Source organism: Pelophylax lessonae, assembly GCF_965119305.1.
Source record: "Pelophylax lessonae genome assembly, chromosome: 12".
NCBI classification, from domain to species: domain Eukaryota; kingdom Metazoa; phylum Chordata; class Amphibia; order Anura; family Ranidae; genus Pelophylax; species Pelophylax lessonae.
The window spans coordinates 55,346,038-55,365,714 of NC_138779.1; the positions used below are offsets into that span (position 1 = coordinate 55,346,038).

Here is a 19,677-nt window from a genome sequence, read left to right on the forward strand (position 1 = left end):
CATCCAAGTTCCTAAATTAACATAAAAACCCAAAGATACTGGACTGATTCTTGTCTCAGTGCTCACACTTGGAGCACGTGCTTAAATGTGCTGTTGTTGCTAGTGGTAACCCACACGGACCCATGTCCAGCAAAATGGCTGGGAATTCTGCTACGGTATTAAAAATAAAAAAATAAAAAACCCCATGTACATAAGTATTCACAGCCTTTGCCATGACACTCAAAATTGAGCTCAGGTGCATCCTGTTTCCACTGATCATCCTTGAAATGTTTCTGATTGGAGGCCACCTGTTGTAATCTCAGTTGATTGGACATGATTTGGAAAGACACACACCTGTCTATGTAAGGTCCCACAGCTAACAGAGCGTGTCAGAGCACAAACTAAGCTATGAAGTCCAAGGAATTGTCTGTAGACCTCTGAGACAGGATTGTATTGAGGCAAAGATTTGGGGAAGGGTACAGATAAATTTCTGCTGCATTGAAGGTCCCAATGAGCACAGTGGCCTCCATCATCCAAAAATGGAAGAAGTTTGGACCCACCAGGACTCTTCCTAGAGCGGGCCGCCCGGCCAAACTGAGCGATCGGGGGAGAAGGGCCTTTGTCAGGGAGGTGACCAAGAACGCAATGGTCACCCTAACAGATCTCCAGCATTTCTCTGTGGAGGGAGGAGAACCTTCCAGAAGAACAGCCATCTCTGCAGCGCTCCACCAATCAGGCCTGTAATATAGAGTGGTCAGACAAAGCCACTTCTCAGGAAAAGGCATCTGGAGTTTGCCAAAAGGCACCTGAAGGACTCTCAGACCATGAGAAACAAAATTCTCTGGTCTGATGAAACAAAGATTGAGCTCTTTAGCCTGAATGGCAAGCGTCATGTCTGGAGGAAACCAGGCACCGCTCATCACCTGGCCAATATCATCCCTACAGTGAGGCATGGAGGTGGCAGCATCATGCTGTGGGGATGTTTTATAGCGGCAGGAGCTGGGAGACTAGCCAGGATCCAGGGAAGGATGAATGCGGCAATGTAGAGATATCCTTGATGAATACCGACTCCAGAGCTCTCTAGACCTCAGACTGGGGTGACGGTTCATCTTCCAACAGATTAAAGACCCTAAGAACACAGAACTAAGAACACAAGATAACAAAGGAGTGGCCAGGGGACACTTCTGTGAATGTCCTTGAGTGGCCCAGCCAGAGCCCAGACTTGAACCCGATTGAACATCTCTGGAGAGATCTGAAAATGGCTGTGCACCAACACTCCCATCCAACCTGATGGAGCTTGAGAGGTCCTGCAAAGAAGAATGGGAGAAACAACCAAAATAGGTGTGCCAAGCTTGTAGCATCATACCCAAAAATACTAGAGGCTGTAATTGGTGCCAAAGGTGCTTCAACAAAGTACTGAGCAAAAGCTGTGAATACTTACAGTATGTTCATGTGAATTTTTTTGTTTTTTATTTTTAATAAATTTGCAATGATTTCAAACAAACTTCTTTCTCGTTGTCATTATGGGGTATTGTTTGTAGAATTTTGAGGAAAATAATGAATTTAATCCATTTTGGAATAAGGCTGTAACATAACAAAATGTGGAAAAAGTGAAGCACTGTGAATACTTTCCAGATGCACTGAAGCAATTTTACTGCTACAGGGTGACACCGCTTCGCCAGATCACATATATAGCATGTATTATATATGTATGATCACACACAACGGGAGCCAATCGGTGGGTACGACGGACTCGGAGTCTACCTCCCCGGCTGATGATCCAGCAGAGAGGCTGAATGGCGGTCTGCCAGTAGGTTCCTGCAAAGCAATGACAAGGATCCATGCCTTCCCCTAGTAAAAGCACCTCCCTTACTATAGAAAAACACTGGTTAGGCACACATTTAACCCTTTGATCGCCCCTGATATTAACCTCTTGCAAGCCAGTGTCATTATTACAGTGACAGTGCATATTTTTCAGCGCTGATCACTGCATTAGTGTCACTGGTCCCCAAAAAGTGTCAGTTAGTGTCCAAATGTCCGCCCCAATTTTGCAGTCCCGTTATAAGTCACTGATCGTCACCATTATTAGTAAAAAAATTAATAAAAATATCTCATATTTTGTAGATGCTATAACTTTTGTGCAAACCAATCAATATAAGCTCATTGGGTTTTTTTTTTTTTTACCAAAAATATGTATCAGAATACATATTGGCCAAAATTTATGAAGAAATTAGATGTTTTACATTTTTTATTGGATATGTTTTATAGCAGAAAGTTAAAAATATTGTTTTTTTTTTTTCAAAATTGTCGCTCTTTTTTTTGTTTATAGCGCAAAAATAAAGAACGCAGAGGTGATCAAATACCACCAAAAGAAAGCTCTATTTGTGGGGAAAAAAGAAATACATTTTATTTGGGTACAGCGTCACAAAATTGATCTATTGTCAAATAAAGTACTGCAATTCTGTATCGCAAAAAATGCCCTAGTTATAAGGGGGGTACATTTTCCAGAGGTCTTGATTGGAAGAGCATATGACAGAGTGACAACACAGAAGCACCATTGGGAGACAGGGACAAGGAGTTGTCACCCTTTAATAGGAAGTGCCTGAACAAGGACCTCCACGGCTCTGTGTCCAGCCAGCCACTGTAAGCGGAGAATAAACATTAGGTGGGGTGGGGTATTTATTAAATGGTGGTGGTTCTAAAACAAGCATATTGTTAACCTAATGCCAAACTTTACCTAAACATCTATCACCGGGATCATTTTATTGAAAGCTGCAGATTTAAAAATACTGGGTTTTAAAATGACATTATCATGTTAAAGCTTCTAGGAGAATTTAGTGATGGGGTTCCCATCCACTGCATAGAAGATCCTCTAGTGCAGGGGTCTTCAAACTATGCCCCCCCCAGTTGTTCAGGAACTACAATTCCCATCGTGCCTAGTCATGTCTGTGAATGTCAGAGTTTTACAATGCCTCATGGGATGTGTAGATCTGTAACAGCTGGAGGGCCGTAGTTTGAGGATCCCTGCTCTAGTGCATAGTAATTTGTATGGATCCTTGTCATTTTTAGATCATGAAATACATGGATGGAGAAACTTCCGTGGCTTCAGATTTCAAAGACCGCCTGAGCTTCGCCCATGCCATGCCGGCGAGGAACATCTCCATCGTCATCAACAGGACGCTGGCGACAGATGCAGGAAAGTACCAATGTTACGTCAATCTGAAAAATGATGACATCATCGGCAGCAGCAACATTGGGGTGGTGGATGTGTCCATCCTGGGTGAGTACGGGGCTGTGGTCTCAGAACACACATGGAATAGGGCAGGGAAGGGTTAATGAGGGACGCATGGAAGGAATTTGGTTATATTCCAGAGGTCGGGACAACGGCGGGTGGGCCCGGGGCGGGACACATTGTGGAAAATCTCATTGTGTGAAAGGTGCGGCCCGGGGAGTGCAAAATCTGTGATTATCATTAATATCACACACAGGGTCATACACCCAACAAAGGGTTAAAGGGCGACTCTAGACAAACAGGAAAATAAATCTGTTCATTCTAAATATATCTAAATGTGTTTTCCAGCTGTGTATGTGTGTGCCCACCTGAGATCCTATATTCTGCTTCCAAGCAATGCAGAAATGCCAAAACTATCCCTGATAGCAAACAAAGCTGTCACAGATCCATTTAGATTGCTGTCAAGAGCCGGGAACCTGTCCATTCCCCGATATGAGCCAGGATGGATCTTGTTTGCAGCATCAATACTGACTTATTGCAGCCCTGTGAGAGATAACATTATGATCAGTTAGCTATTTTGGCTGCTAAACCTTCAGGAATGAACTGAGAAGGAAAACTGCTTGAGCTGCCATCCCACCAGCATGCAGGAGACACTAGAGAGGGGGGAAAGTTACAGGGAGTTACATAGTTACATAGTTAGTGAGTTTGAAAAAAGACATCAGTCCATCCAGTTCAACCTATGATGTGTGTGTGTTTGCTTTTAACCGTACATTGTAAACCCCTGTATGTTGTGGTCTTTAAGGTGTCCATCCAATAGTTTTTTGAAACTATCAATGCTCCCCGCTGATACGACTGCTTGTGGAAGAGAATTCCACATCCTTACCGCTCTTACAGTGAAGAACCCCTTACGCACTTTAAGGTTAAACCGCCTTTCCTCAAGTTATTGCTCAGGGAGATGAATTCCTAATCGTGGGTTATCAGTCGTCTTTAGACGTTTTCAAAGAAACTTTTTTTTTTTTTTGGTAAATAAACACTAGCCACGTGGCACGGTATTTTGCCTTGCAGCACTGGGACCCTAGATTCAGTTACAACCAGGAGCATTATCTGCATGGAGTTTGCACACACTTTGGCCTCACTTAAATGTTCTCATACAGCCCAGTGGAGTTACTTGGGGTTTGGCTGCAATGGTCGTATTGCGTGTTTGTCTGACCAGCATGACCATTGACCTCCATGACATTAGAGGGTGAGCTCCTGAGGGTGCAGTAGGGATCAGTGGGACTTGTATTACCCATCCTGTAAAGTGCCATGTATCGATCAGTGGGACTTGTGTTACCCATCCTGTAAAGTGCCATGTATCGATCAGTGGGACTTGTGTTACCCATCCTGTAAAGTGCCATGTATCGTGTCAGCAGTATATACAGTCAGCACAGAGTAAAAATATGTCACTTGCACTGTATAACATTCTCCACCAGATAGTAGCTGGTATCGAGGGACTTTATCCTTTGCACTGTACCGAACTGTTGCTCTGTACGTAATTGTCACTGAGAACATTCTACATTACTTATCCTCATTTTTAGTTATTATTTTGCATAGTATCAGGGAGAATAATAATAGCAGCAAGTGCAACAATACTTTTTTTTTGGCAGCACTGCTTTGCACTGTTGTCTGGTCTACATATGCCACCTAGTGGTCACTATTCAGTACTACATGTGCTCTAATGAAAACTAGCCACAACAATATAATAATCTCCCATGCTAGTACTGCAGTATGGGGAGTGTTTATAAAGTGATCAGGAACTGACCAGGGAGCAGCCATATGTTAATTCGTTCAGCACAATAACAGTGCCTTACTTTTCCTTTCTACATGTCAACACAAGGTTTTTCTGACTGAAATCAATAGACTCCCTGCTGTCTCAAATGACATAAAACACTCCCTGTGCTCCTAGAAGCCAGGCAGGCTACAGATCACAATTGGGAGTTCATAATTTTTATTTTCTATAGTATTTATGTACCCTATTGGTTCAGGTGATGTATAAATGTTAGTGATGGGTCTGCTTGAGGGATTATTTTACAACAGTAGGGGACATTGCTAAACATCGTACAGTTAATGTGTAAGTGTTCTGTGTTTTATCCAACTATTCTCAGTTTGTTCTTAAAGTTGCTCTATTATAAGACATACCTGCCTATGTATTACCATTAATACACTGCCTATAAGATATGTCTGTCTATATATTACCATTAATATGCAGCGTATAAGACATACCTGCCTATATATTACCATTTATATGCTGCCTATAAGACATACCTGCCTATATATTACCATTTATATGCTGCCTATAAGACATACCTGCCTATATATTACCATTTATATGCTGCCTATAAGACATACCTGCCTATATATTTTCTTTAATTTTCTGCCTATACAGTATTTTACATTAAATACACTGCTTATAAGACATACCTGCCTTTGTATTAGGATTAATACACTGTATATAAAACATTCCTGCCTATTTATTAACTTTTACCATTCTTTTATTAAATTGGCCAGCTATTAGTGCAAATTTTATAAGGAAATCTTTTGTACATAAAGGAATCTGTACATTAGGCAAGGTACATTCAGTCCTTCATCTTCTGGACCATTTTGGTTGGAGTAGCTGTAGGATGGCTATGCTGGGCACTCCTTGATCCTTTTTATTTTATTAAAACATTTCAGGATTAGTTGCTCAAAAGACAGTAACCCATGGCAGCCAGACATCTGACAATTCCTACCATCTGACCTCTGCCAATTAAAATCTGGGTGGCAGCATTTTGCACCCCAGCTCTTTTGTTCGCTCTGTCTTGTTGTTGGTTGGAATCTGTGATCTCTAATCCCTTTGCTGTCTGTTTTCTAGTTCCTCCATCTAAACCCACCTGCCAACTAAGCGGAAGTCCGTATATCGGTGCCAACATCACCCTCAGCTGCCGGTCATCCTCGGGGCAACCGAATCCTAACTACTCCTGGATAAAGAAAGCCATGACCAATGTGGTGTTCTTCCCGCCAGCTCACGGTAAAAAAATAAGAAGAGGCACCAAGCTAAATTTACTAAGTCATAACAGGATATTTCTGATAAAGATTGTTGTAGCTTAGAAAAATGGGCCTGAACTTGCAGAGCTAAAGATATACAAGTGTATTTAATAAAATGTTTGCCCAGAGCATCCAATCAGAATCTGCTCATCGTGACTGCAATGTGCTGAATTCTGATTGGTTGATCCAGGTTTCTGCTCTTTGAACTGTATGACTTTTTTTATGATTTCAGAGTTTTTTTTTATTCATTGTTGATAGATTGTAAAAAATGGCACTGATATGGCATCACACTAAAAAGAAAAAAAAACACATTATATTAGTATACAGTGTTTAAGGAATTTGCATTTAGTGGCCATTTTATTAGGTGCAAGTACTTGGTGATGATAAAAAAAAAAAAAAAAAAACACAAGCAGGGGCCAATTTTTTTAATATTGTTTTGTGGTAACACATGTTAAAGCACAATACACAGTTTTGTTTCAGAAGAGTGTTCTTTAACTTTCTCATAGTGATAAGGTGTGGACAGGTGGAAGTTGCAGTTTATCCTCCAACCTGAAGGTGGCACTGTGCTGTATCTTCATGCTGCCAGGCACCCATTGAGAACTAAATGTCCCCTGGAATGGGCTCCAGGCAGCCATCTTGGGGAACACAGCATATTCTAATTGGACAGGACACTGAAATCCTCCAAGATTTGGGGAGCCATCATGACAGAATTCTGAGATTCTGCATCATTTGGTGTGCCTGCAGTATGGGAGTAAAATAGTGACAGAGCCCCTGCTGGATAGGGAGAGAGCAGAAGTAGCATTAGGAAGAGGTACCTGCTGAGAAGGGTTAGAGTAGGTTTCCTCTTTCAAGGTGTTTCCTCTGTCAGCTTCCTGGAACAGTCTCTCACCGTCACCCGTATATCTGCAAGGACATTTAGGGATCACAGTGTTAAATTGCTCCTCACTATTGGGGACCACAGTGTTAAAGTGCTCCTCACTATTGGGGATCACAGTGTTAAAGTGCTCCTCACTATTGGGGACCACAGTGTTAAAGTGCTCCTCACTATTGGGGATCACAGTGTTAAAGTGCTCCTCAATATTGGGGATCACAGTGTTAAAGTGCTCCTCAATATTGGGGATCACAGTGTTAAAGTGCTCCTCACTATTGGGGATCACAGTGTTAAAGTGCTCCTCACTATTGGGGATCACAGTGTTAAAGTGCTCCTCACTATTGGGGATCACAGTGTTAAAGTGCTCCTCAATATTGGGGATCACAGTGTTAAAGTGCTCCTCAATATTGGGGATCACAGTGTTAAAGTGCTCCTCACTATTGGGGATCACAGTGTTAAAGTGCTCCTCACTATTGGGGATCACAGTGTTAAAGTGCTCCTCAATATTGGGGATCACAGTGTTAAAGTGCTCCTCACTATTGGGGATCACAGTGTTAAAGTGCTCCTCAATATTGGGGATCACAGTGTTAAAGTGCTCCTCACTATTGGGGATCACAGTGTTAAAGTGCTCCTCACTATTAGGGATCACAATGTTAAAGTGTTTCTCAATATTACAATTTGAAATAGACTTGTTGATAAACAGCGCCCTCTTCTGCCAGAAGAAGTGTATAAACCTGAAACCTTTTGGGATGCCTTTGCTGGAAATTGTCTAATTTCTGTAAACAGCCAATTTCTACAAAGTAGACAAAGTATAAGTATCCATGTGTTTACTCAGTCCTCAGAAACACTGATTAGGCCCCTCCTACAAATGGGTTATGATTTAATTTACACGTAGACTTTTTTTATCTCGTTGTAGATTCTGTGAAGGGGACGTTAACTCTGACGAATCTTACCAGTGAACACAGTGGAACATATGTATGTGCATCCAAGAACACGGCCGGTGTGGCAGAGTGTAACATCACAATGGAGGTGACCTCAGGTGGGCGCAGGCGCTGTGAAATCCTGGATATAACATAAATGAGCCCCATTAAAGTGTACCTGTCTAATATTATTTGTCACCAGAACTGATACTCAGACCATAAGACCTCTAGGAGGCTTACACATGGTCAATGCATCTTCTGCTACTGTGGTGAATTGATGAGCTGCAGTCTAATACTGGCTGAAAATACAAGACAGGTACACCTAAAAAGCCAAATTCAGAATGACATGTATGATGAGAGGAGCAATACTGACACAAATGAAAGTCCGTCATCACAGGCCCTCAGATCATTGGTGGAGCTTTGCTGTTAATGGTGGAGTAATGGTCCTTTCATACAAGCATCACCAGGTCTGTCACAAGAACTGATTAAAAAAATAACATGAAACCAAAATTCTTTACCATCCCTTTAGGCCGCATGCACACTGGGAGCCTGGCCCCCGTGCGTCCAATCCTGGCATTTTCATTTGCCTGGGAGGCACCAGTGCAGTGTTCAGCCCACTGCCTGCAACCTGTCAAAGTAGCGGGATTGGACGTAAAGGGGCAGGACTCCCAGATTGTATGTAGCCCCTATGCACAAGTCTTCCGTTCAGTTCCATTTACATTAATATACATCTGTTTTTTACATTTTTTTATTTGTTGAAGAAAATTGACAGTTAGAAAAATGATAAACAAAAAAATAAGTTTGTTGCCTACAACAAACTGATGTAAATGGAAGGACCATACATGAATGACATCCGTGCAGGGCTGTCTTTAACACAGGGCAAAAGGGGCAGCTGCCCTGGGTCCAGTCATTGTTGTGGGGCCCAAAGCAGCTGCCCCTTGAGCCCACACTGCCTGCAAATAGTTAATAAGTGGTTTTGGGAGGGCCCAAGAAGATATTTGCCCAGGGTCCAATCAATATTAAAGACGGCCCTGCATCCGTGTACATTCATTTATGTCTGCAAAAATGGAAAAGGAAGCAAACCTTTTTAGTTTTTTTTCTGCAGACATGAATGGACATGGATGAAAGTGTATGGAAATGGACATTCGTCTGTGTTCATCCATCCGTCCATAGACAAACATTGTGGTTCTGTATGGAAAAACTGACAAACGCATCCAGACTGCACGCTCCTGTGAAAGGACCCAAAGAGGGTCACACAGGCCACATAGGAATGAGACAACCACACTGGTAGAGTAAGAAGGCCACTCAGGAGGAGTAAGAGAGCCACGTTGGTAGAGTAAGAGGGCGGCATAAGAGTAAATGGGCCATTCAGAAAGGAATAGGAAGGCTGCTCAGGAGGAATAAGAGGTCTGCTCAGGAAGTATGAGAAGGCTGCAGAGAATGAGTAGGAGGGCTGCACAGGATGAAGAAGGCTGTTCAGGAGGAGGAATAAGAAGGCAGCTCAGGAGGAATAGGAGGACCACACGGGAGGAATAAGAGGATCACACAGGAGGAATAGGAGGACCACACGGGAGGAATAAGAGGGCCACACGGGAGGAATAAGAGGGCTACACGGGAGGAATAAGAGGATCACATGGAGGATAATAGAAGGCTGCTCAGGAGGAATAAGAGGACCACATGGGAGGAATAAGAGGACCACACGGGAAGAATAAGAGGACCACACGGGAGGAATAAGAGGACCACATGGAAGGAAAAGGGGACCACATGGGAGGATAATAGAAGGCTGCTCAGGAGGAATAAGAGGACCACACGGGAGGAATAAGAGGACCACACGGGAGGAATAAGGGGATCACACAGGAGGAATAAGGGGAATCACACGGAAGGAATAAGAGGGCCACACGGGAGGAATAAAAGGGCCACATGGGAGAAATAAGAGGGCCACACATGAGGAATAAGAGGGCCACACGGGAGGAATAAGAGGGCCACACGGGAGGAATAAGAGGGCCACACGGGAGGAATAGGAGGGCCACACAAAAGGAATAAGAGGGCCACACGGGAGGAATAAGAGGGCCACATGGGAGGAATACAACACAAGAGGAATAGGAGGGCCACACAGAAGGAATAAAAGGACCACACAGGAGAAGTAAGAAGGCCATATGGGATGAGTAGGGGAATAAGGGGGAATAAGAGGGCTGCACAGGAAGTGTGAGAAGGCCGCGCAGGAGGAGTAAGAGGGTTTTTTTAGGAGGATTTATTATAGTGCTGCTCTTGGGAATGCGAGGGCTGCTTAGGAGGAGTAAGAAGCCACAGGGGAGGAGTAAGAAAGCTGCTCAGCTAGAATAAGAGGGCCACACAGGAGGAGCAAGTGGGCCGCATGGGAGGATCAAGAGCGTCACACAGAAGAAGTAAGGGGGCTGCATGGGAGGAGCAATTGGGCTGTTCAGGAGGAGGAATAAGAAGGCTGCTCAGGAGAAGTAAAGGGACCGCTAGACGTGAGAGCTAGAAGAGGGCCAAAAAACACCATTTTGTGAAGAATGGTTTAAATGGAAATGTAGCCTGGCAGCGTTCTCCTAACATACACTCTTTTATATTGCAGCGTCCAGAGTGGCCATCATAGTCGGGGCTGTGGTCGGGTCGATTGTCGGTCTGTGCTGCCTGGCCGTCTTGATAACCGTTTTGATCTATTTATACAGACGGCAGAAGAAGGAAGCTCAGGATGAAATGGAGAATGAAATTAAGTAAGAATCATCAGCAATGGCTGTTCTGGGAGCGGTCACTGTGCATCTTCACAGACTTTGTTTCTCTTCTTTATTTTGCTTCTGTACAGTCTAAGGGTGAAAGTGTAAAAAGGATTTGCTCTTGTATATGTTTTGTCACAATGTCTGGTTTCTTTTCTGTATATTTAACAGTCACATCAGAAATCCCTTCAAAGCTGAACTTATGAAAAAAAAAAAAAAAAAAAACACCAAACTCCTCACTAGACTTTAAAAAAGAAAATCAAACATACCTTTTTCTAAGGGTCATCTGACCATTCTGATGGCTTCAAAAGTCCTTCCTCTTCTCTGGAGGTGGCGGTGGGCAGTACTTATGCTGCTTTGAACGACGCTCACATAATGGCACGGGTCCTCTGTTTAGTGCAGTAGCACAATCAGTCCAGTCAATGATGGACTGGGCTCAGAGGAAGTGGTTTGAATGATGTTGGATGTTATTCAACCTAGAAGACTGAGGACATCTACTGATGAAAAAGAGTAATGCGCAAGACAAATCAGGATTAAAGGCAAGCACAAGCTGCCTTTTTATGTACATAGTTACATAGTTAGTCAGGTTGAAAAAAGTCACAAATCCATCTGGCTCAACCAATAACCAATATTTTTATTTCTAATGGGTTACTTATTTTTATTTTTGTTTGCTTGACTTCTGCTCAGAGAAAATGCACAGTACTTTTCATGTAAAATGTATGCCTATGTTTTCAGGTATAATGAATTGAATTGCTAATTTTAATATCTCTTTATCTGCAGGGAGGACGCAGCAGCCCCGAAAACCCTCACCTGGGGCAAGGCAAATGGGTCAGACCTTAATTTCAAAAATGGCACCCTATCCTCCGTGAACAGCAATCGGGACCACAAGCCTTACCCTCCCAAGTCCCCCTCTGACACCGCATCCATAAATACCGCCACAGGCAGCACTGCCGGCTACAGACCCCCCTACATCAGCGACAGAGGCCGAGTCACAACCCCGACCCCTAGTATGTCCAGCCAGTCCCTGCCCTCGTACATGGCGCCAATAAATGGCACCTACTACACTACCGCCGTGCCAACAAACAGAAGCTCCGCCCAGAAGACAAACGGCGTGGAACAGCAAGCTCCCAGGAAAGATTTAAACATTTCTTCTGGGGTGACTCCGTCCAATCTGGTGCGCATGGGGGGTGTGCCGGTGATGGTTCCAGCTCAGAGTCAGGCGGGGTCCTTGGTGTGAACCGGCTCAGTATTATTTATGACTGAATGTTTACAAGACTAAGCAGCCAACGTTGATATAAAACATTTTCATTCCGCACCAACATGGGCGATGTATTCTACTGATTTCCCAAGACAAGCTGGATCTTAACGGCCAATGGGATTTTCCCTTTGTGTCTTTACAATGCATCCACGTCTGTTCTATCACCTACAGACCCTCCCAGCAAAGTTCTCACATTTGTGAAATGACCCATCACTGTCCAAGGCACTGTTTTATACTCACAGATCAGCAGACTCGAGTCCTTACTTTTTTATATTTTATCATTTTAACCTTTCTGCTGCAACATATTGACATTTGAGAAGAAGCCGATCATTGGAACAGTCAAGTGTCTTTTCTACTCACAATCCTAAAACAAATGTACAGCCCAACTGAATCAGCTAAACCAGGGATCCTCAAACTCTGGCTCTCCAGCTGTTGTGGAACTACACATCCCATGAGGCATTATAAAACTCTGACATTCACAGACATGAGTAGGCATGATGGGAATTGTAGTTCCGAACAACTGGAGGGCCGTAGTTTGAAGACCCCTGAGCTAAACACATTCAGAGGCATCAAAACAAAAAATGTGTTGTGCTTTACAAGGCAGTCACAGCCTGAGTAGAAAAGCCTGTCCCCTGCCAGAATTCTGCAGAGAAGGACCCTTGCTCTCTGAATGGAAGCAGCGGTCTCTCTGCAAAATGCTGCCATGCCCCCTGCTGAGTCTGACCTATAGCTTTGCAATCAGTAAAGAGCATGCTTCTTAAGTGGAGAGTTCTAGTTCCAAGGGGCCTTCTCTGCAGAATGCTGGCAGGGGACAGGCTTTTCTACTCAGACTGTGTCTGCTTTATAAAAAAAAAAGAACCCTGTAAGACTTTGCACATATTTGCTTTGTGTCCCCTATGTATTTAGCTGATTTAAACTGAAAGTTTAGTTAGGCTTTAAAATTACCTCTAAGTATATTGGAATTTTCTGTATCAGCTTTTATACATTTTCTGAGCTTTTTTTTAGTGTGAAAAGGAAGTAAGGAGTAAGATGTGTGTCTGAGGTTAGCGGAGAATGCTGAGGTTTGTAGTTCCCCACAGGGTGACCAATATCTTGCTTTATGAGTACAATCATTGTGTTCTTCCTGACCTCCTACTGGCCCATTCTGCATCTTTATTCAAATCTGAGTCTCCAAACCCCAAGAATATTGAAGTAACCCACCAGATTAATATACACTATATTGTCAAAAGTATTGGGACATCTGCCTTTACACATACATGAACTTTAATGGCATCCCAGTCTTAGTCTGTAGGGTTCAATATTGAGTTAGATGAGTGAGTTTGGGGTGGAGGAACTTGACTGTCCTGACCCCAACCCGATAGAACACCTTTGGGATGAATTAGAGTGGAGACTGCGAGCCAGGCCTTCTCATCCATATCAGTGGCTGACCTCACAAATGTGCTTCTGGAAGAATGGTCAAACATTCCCATAGACACACTCCTAAACCTTGTGGACAGCCTTCCCAGAAGAGTTGGAGGTGTTAAAGCTGCAAAGGGTGGGCAAACTCAATATGGAACCCTACAGACTAAGGCTGGGATGCCAATAAAGTCCATGTGCGTGTAAAGGCAGGCGTCCCAATACTTTGATAAAATACTGTATATCAAAGGGGTCCCCCCTGCAGATGTATATGTGAACATTTGCCCACAGAGAAATCTGCCTGGAGCTTTATGCACCAATCAGAAATGGTCTTCTTTCTTTGTAGGAATTGCAATTATGCAGAACTTTGGTTGGATGATGAAGATTGGCGCAGAAGTGACCCTCCGCAGGTTCCAGGCCGTGGTTTGGGTTTCAGCAGTATTTTTGTGGTTCCAGACGTACAAATCTATTTCAGGACTGTACAGGGACTCCGGATTCCTGGTGGATTGGAATCTGGTTCTGTGGTTGGGATTCTGCTTGTCATTGGGCAGTTTTTAATGTTGGAGGACACAGAGGTGGCACAGTGGGTGGGTTGTGGGTGTTTAGAGGTATATAAAATAACACTGGAGGTCTGCATAGAACTGAGGGCACTTTGACAATCTGCTTGCAGTCCAGGACATCTGCATGTCCAGTTTTGGTATTATTATTATTATACAGGATTTATATATCACCAACAGTTTGCTTTACAACATGAGGGCAGACAGTGCATTTACAATACAATTTAACACAGGAGGAATCAGAGGGCCCTGATCATTAGAGCTTACAATCTAGGAGATTATCCAGAGTTACCATAATTCTGGTCCGGGACATGGGAATGTGCATACAGGGGAGGAGCCAGCCATAACCTCCAATCAGAGCAGTGCAAGGATGTTTTATTTCTTGATTCATTTTTATGATTACCAGAAAGCGCAGTATTCTTCATCACACCATTATTTGTAAAATTGTCTCATTCTACATCGCTCTTCAGCAGAGCTTCATCAGGTACCCTGTTCTGCAGCAGACCTTAATACTACACCACATTCTGCAGTAGACAGACACCCTGAACTGCCTTCTGTAGCAAAGCCTCATTCTGTACCATGTTCTGTAGCAGAGCCTCATCCTTTACAGCATTCTATAGCAGAGCCTCATCCTGCACCACATTCTGCAGCAGAGCCTCATCCAGAACCGCATTCTATAGCAGAGCCTCATCCTGAAATGTGTTCTATAGAGAGCCCCATCCTGCACCACACTCTGCAGCAGAGCCTCATCCAGAACCGCATTTTATAGTAGAGCCGCATCTTGAAATGTGTTCTATAGCAGAGCCTGATCCTGCATCACAATCTGCAGCAGAGCCTCATCCTACACCACGTACTGCAGGAGAGCCTCATCTTGAGCTGTGTTATATAGCAGAGTCTCATCCTGCACTGTGTTCTGTAGCAGAGCCTCATCCTGCTGTACTGTGTTCTGTAGCAGAGCCTCATCCTGCACTGTGTTCTGTAGCAGAGCCTCATCCTGCACTGTGTTCTGTAGCAGAGCCTCGTCCTGCACTGTGTTCTGTAGCAGAGCCTCGTCCTGCACTGTGTTCTGTAGCAGAGCCTCATCCTGAACCACATTTTGTAGCAGAGCCTCATCCTGAACCACATTCTATAGCGCAGATTTCCAAAAACATTATCTTTTTTACAGAGTTTTATTTATGTTGTTTTTTATGTTTGGAAATTGTACAGAGATGAAACCAAAGAAATTTTAGTCCTCCAGCCAGATATGAGGAGGAAGAAGTCTTTATTGTGTGAGGGTGACAGAGACCGGGGGGGGGGGGGGGGGGGGGACATGCCGAATGACATCACTGGTTTTCTGCTTTTATTTTGTATTTTATGTAAAGACTATTCTAAAGTTTCTGAATACTATAAAGAATGCCAAGATATCCTGTTATAATATTTAAAGCAACATTTTCAATAAAAAAAGCTTAATTTTAACAGAATACAATGGCTATCTATCTATCTATCTATCTATCTATCTATCTATCTATCTATCTATCTATCTATCTATCTATCTATCTATCTATCTATCTATCTATCTATCTATCTATCTATCTATCTATCTATCTATCTATCTATCTATCTATCTATCTATCTATCTATCTATCTATCGCAATATTTCCAGGTATTGGGCCTGAGGCGGGTCTGCCATTGTTACCGGAAACACTTCCAACACATATAAGTGTGAGAACTGAGACAATGATCATTCCGGCATCTTTGGTTTGTGTTGTTTATTTTGGAATGGGGATGGGAGAAGGGAATGAGTGGGATACTCCTCCGGCTCAACTTGGTTTAACTGGGACTCTTTGTAGAAAAATGCCTGTTAGCGCTGTTCAGACGCCAGCTGAATGCCGACCAAACGCTTCCTGGCGCTTGAAATACTGTTCTGCTGAAACTTCGATTTTAACTCCTTGGTTAACTCAGAAGATCCAGGACTGTACTGATCCTTGACTCTTGACACTCTGTCTAGCTCAAAGGTCCTGTGTATGACTCCCTCCAGCCCTTCACTGACTGAGGTAGCTTCTTGTAACTGCTTGTGCTGCTGCAACTCTTAAAACTGTACACTGCACACTGTACACTTTACTCTTCAGGGCCCAACCACTGGCGCCCCCTCTCCACTTCCAGGGTCGTCTCACTAGGCAACCCCCTTGACATTTGCAGGCTCCTGGATCCCTGGGACCTTCACTGGAGTGGTCCCCTTTACACTAGGTAGACCCCAGGGGCGGTTCACAGTACTCATGACCTTGGAAGGCTTTCCTGAAACTGAACCCCTCTTCCTCCACTGGTCCTCGGCACACCGGATCCTCTCTGCTCCTAAGCTCAGCTCTCCCTTCTGGATTCTCAGGCAGCCACCCAAGACACCCGATCCTTCTGACAGGAGGAGAGACAGCCGTACTCCTCCTCCTGGGACTCTGCTTCCCGCCAAAGAAGCTGCATCATGCGTTCCCCTCAAACTTATACCCACTCCCGGAATCCTCTGCGGCAGAAAGCTGCCTTCTGGGGTAGATACAAGCCTGATTGGGCCACTGATTGGGTTTCCTCCTCTGCCCAATGAGAATCTTCTCACAGAGCCAGTGGGGAGACTCCCCTCTCAGCAGCCACACCTGGGAGACATGACAGCCCAACTGAAAATCATGGCCCTGCTGTTAGGTAGCCAAAGCCCATTATGCTTTTACCTAGCACCTACCTGTAGGGTGCTACATCTATCTATCTATCTATCTGATTGTAAATTATAACTAAAAGTTTATCAAGGGTGCTAAAAATTTATATATTGCAAAAACCCCGGACTCTGGGCTCCATCCAATGCAATGCCATAGATTTCTAACAAGAAGTTATTTTTGCTAAACCCAGAAGGTTCCCCCTGACATTCATCAGGTTGACATTGGTGACTGCTTTATGTAGGCCACCCTTATCTTTTACTACTATGAAAATCACTAATTTGCACAAGTGTTCGGCCAAAGAAGCATTAGGACACCCGATACTTACTTGTCCCAGGTCAGTGACTCACTAAGGCCTCAGTTAAACTTGCATTGCCCTCTGAAGATTGATCTGTGTTGGTTTACTCTACAGAGGGCATTTAACAGGTGGTGAGGAGTGCCACAGCCACGTGCATTGCACACGGTTTCAGGGTGCCCTCATTTAGCTGAATAGGTCACATTCAGCAGGCAGTACTGCCCACTAAATGTGACATTGGAGATAATTTTTGCCATGTTGAAAATTTTTTATGTACACCCCCCTGTGCTGACTTTGCAACTTAAAGAGGTTTTAAACCCTCTCTTTGAACTTTAATAAGGCTTACCTATAGGTTCTGTAAATATCTCCTAAACATGCACCGTTTAGGAGATATTTACTTTTAATGTAGCCATGCGCTCTGAAGGAACGGCCACCCTGTGCCGTAAACGGCGGCTCCAGCACGCATGCGCAGGAGTGACGTAATCACGCCTCCGGCCAATCAGATGGCCAGAGGACGCGAACCAGGAAGCAGGACAGCCAAACATGTTGGCCGCCCTGTCCCTGAGCGGGCGGCACTGCGGAGGCTTCGTTCTCAGGGAAGGATTTCATAATGAGCTAGTATACGATGCATACTAGCTCATTTCATTATGCCTTTGTCTTACAGGGTTTTTTTTTTTTTTTTTCATTTTTTTGAGATGGGTTTACTTCCTCTTTAAGGGGGAGCAGTAAAAACATGCACAATTGCAAGTGTAAACATGGCCTAGGTAGTGAAATCAGTATCTGGTCAAAACTAAAAAAGAAGCCTTGAATTACATGAAGGGATAGGGGTTTTAGTGTTTAATCCAGTCATTCTCTCACATGCATACCCCCTGATGTATCAGGGTGACAGCACTACAATGTCCCTCATAGACATCAGCCAGATCCTGCACTGTCTTGGTTATGTGATTCTGGTAGGAGACCCTTTAGGCAGAGAAGCAGGGACTTGCAAAGGACACCGTCAGGAAACAAACCCACCCAGCCCACATGTGATTATTCCTCTGGAATCTGCTGGCAGTGGACTGCATTGAACTCAGGATCACATTGGTTTCCTATGGCTGGAAGAGATGTGCTCAGAATGTGCTCAGAAGGCCTGTTCTGACCGAGCTGTGGTCTCCAGTAAAGCAGGATGGAGAAGACCTAACATGTCTGCAGTCCTGACTAGTGTTGAGCGAACACGGACTGTATTATTCGTGTTCGTACCGAATAATTGGATTTTTTGTACCCGAACACGGACACGGACACTTTACTGTATGTTCGGGTAAAAATCCGTGTTCGGTCGTTTTATTTCCGGGTTTTGCATGCTTTGGCGCTCTTTTCATGGCGGGCTTTCAACAGCCAATCAACAATCGTTTAACTGGTGTGCCTTAAGCCATCCCAGCCATGCCTGCAAATGTCTCAGTAGCTGTGATTGGCCGTCTGAAGCATGTGACCAAGTCTTTATAAGTTCGAGGCAGCCGCAGCGGCGTCATTATGCTGCTTAGATTCAGGGACAGAGCACACATCAACGTGCTGGCTGCTGATTAGGGAAAGATAGGCAGGAAAAAACCATTTGTGTCCGGATAGAATTGAGGGACAGGTCGGAGTGTTTAGGCAGGGCGAGTTGTAGGCATTTTAGGGATAGAGTCTGCTGAATTATATAGGGTCAGTGTCTTCTACAAACTACAATCGATATTGCTGTGTGGGGGGTGGGGTCTGCACTCAATCCTGATCTACGATCTCTTCTCAATCCTGTTAGGGACAGAGTCTGCTGAATTTTAGGGAAACTGTGTTCTACAAACTACAATCGATATTGCTGTGTGGTGTGGGATTGGAGATAGGCAGGTGTCAGTGATCCACATCCATTTTTCTGTGTGTGAGCTGCAGTGAACACAATCTTTTTGGGCTGCAGTGAACACAATCTTTTTGGGCTGCAGTGAACACAATCTTTTTGGGCTGCAGTGAACACAATCTTTTTGGGGTGCAGTGAACAAAATCTTTTTGGGGTGCAGTGAACACAATCCTTTTTGGTGTGCAGTGAACACAATCTTTGTGGGGTGCAGTGAACAAAATCCTTTGTGGGGTGCAGTGAACACAATCTTTTTGGGGTGCAGTGAACAAAATCCTTTTTGGGGTGCAGTGAACAACATCCTTTTTGGGGTGCAGTGAACACAATCTTTTTGGGGTGCAGTGAACAAAATCCTTTGTGGGGTGCAGTGAACACAATCTTTTTGGGGTGCAGTGAACACAATCTTTTTGGGGTGGAGTGAACAACATCCTTTTTGGGGTGCAGTGAACAAAATCCTTTTTGGGGTGCAGTGAACACAATCTTATTGGGGTGCAGTGAACACAATCTTTTTGGGGTGCAGTGAACACAATCTTTGTGGGGTGCAGTGAACACAATCTTTTTGGGGTGGAGTGAACAACATCCTTTTTGGGGTGCAGTGAACAACATCCTTTTTGGGGTGCAGTGAACACAATCTTTTTGGGGTGCAGTGAACACAATCTTTGTGGGGTACAGTGAACAGAATCTTTGTGGGGTGCAGTGAACACAATCTTTGGGGGGTACAGTGAACACAATCTTTGTGAGGTGCAGTGAACACAATCTTTGTGGGGTGCAGTGAACACAATCATTGTGGGGTGCAGTGAACTCAATCTTTGTGGGGTACAGTGAACACA

At 44.0% G+C, this 19,677-nt stretch overlaps 1 protein-coding gene across 1 annotated transcript in view; it reads left to right on the forward strand.

Annotated features, from left to right (window-relative positions):
* The window catches only part of ESAM (endothelial cell adhesion molecule), a 115,519-nt gene extending 103,172 nt beyond the window's left edge, over positions 1 to 12,347 (forward strand). Inside the window, exons 3-7 of the mRNA XM_082273536.1 lie at positions 3,049 to 3,259; positions 6,102 to 6,257; positions 8,062 to 8,184; positions 10,662 to 10,803; positions 11,584 to 12,347. Coding sequence (XP_082129662.1) covers positions 3,049 to 3,259; positions 6,102 to 6,257; positions 8,062 to 8,184; positions 10,662 to 10,803; positions 11,584 to 12,040 — 1,089 coding nt within the window. The 3' untranslated portion in view covers positions 12,041 to 12,347. The remainder of the gene's footprint in view (positions 1 to 3,048; positions 3,260 to 6,101; positions 6,258 to 8,061; positions 8,185 to 10,661; positions 10,804 to 11,583) is intronic.
* Positions 12,348 to 19,677: the final 7,330 nt, after the last annotated feature.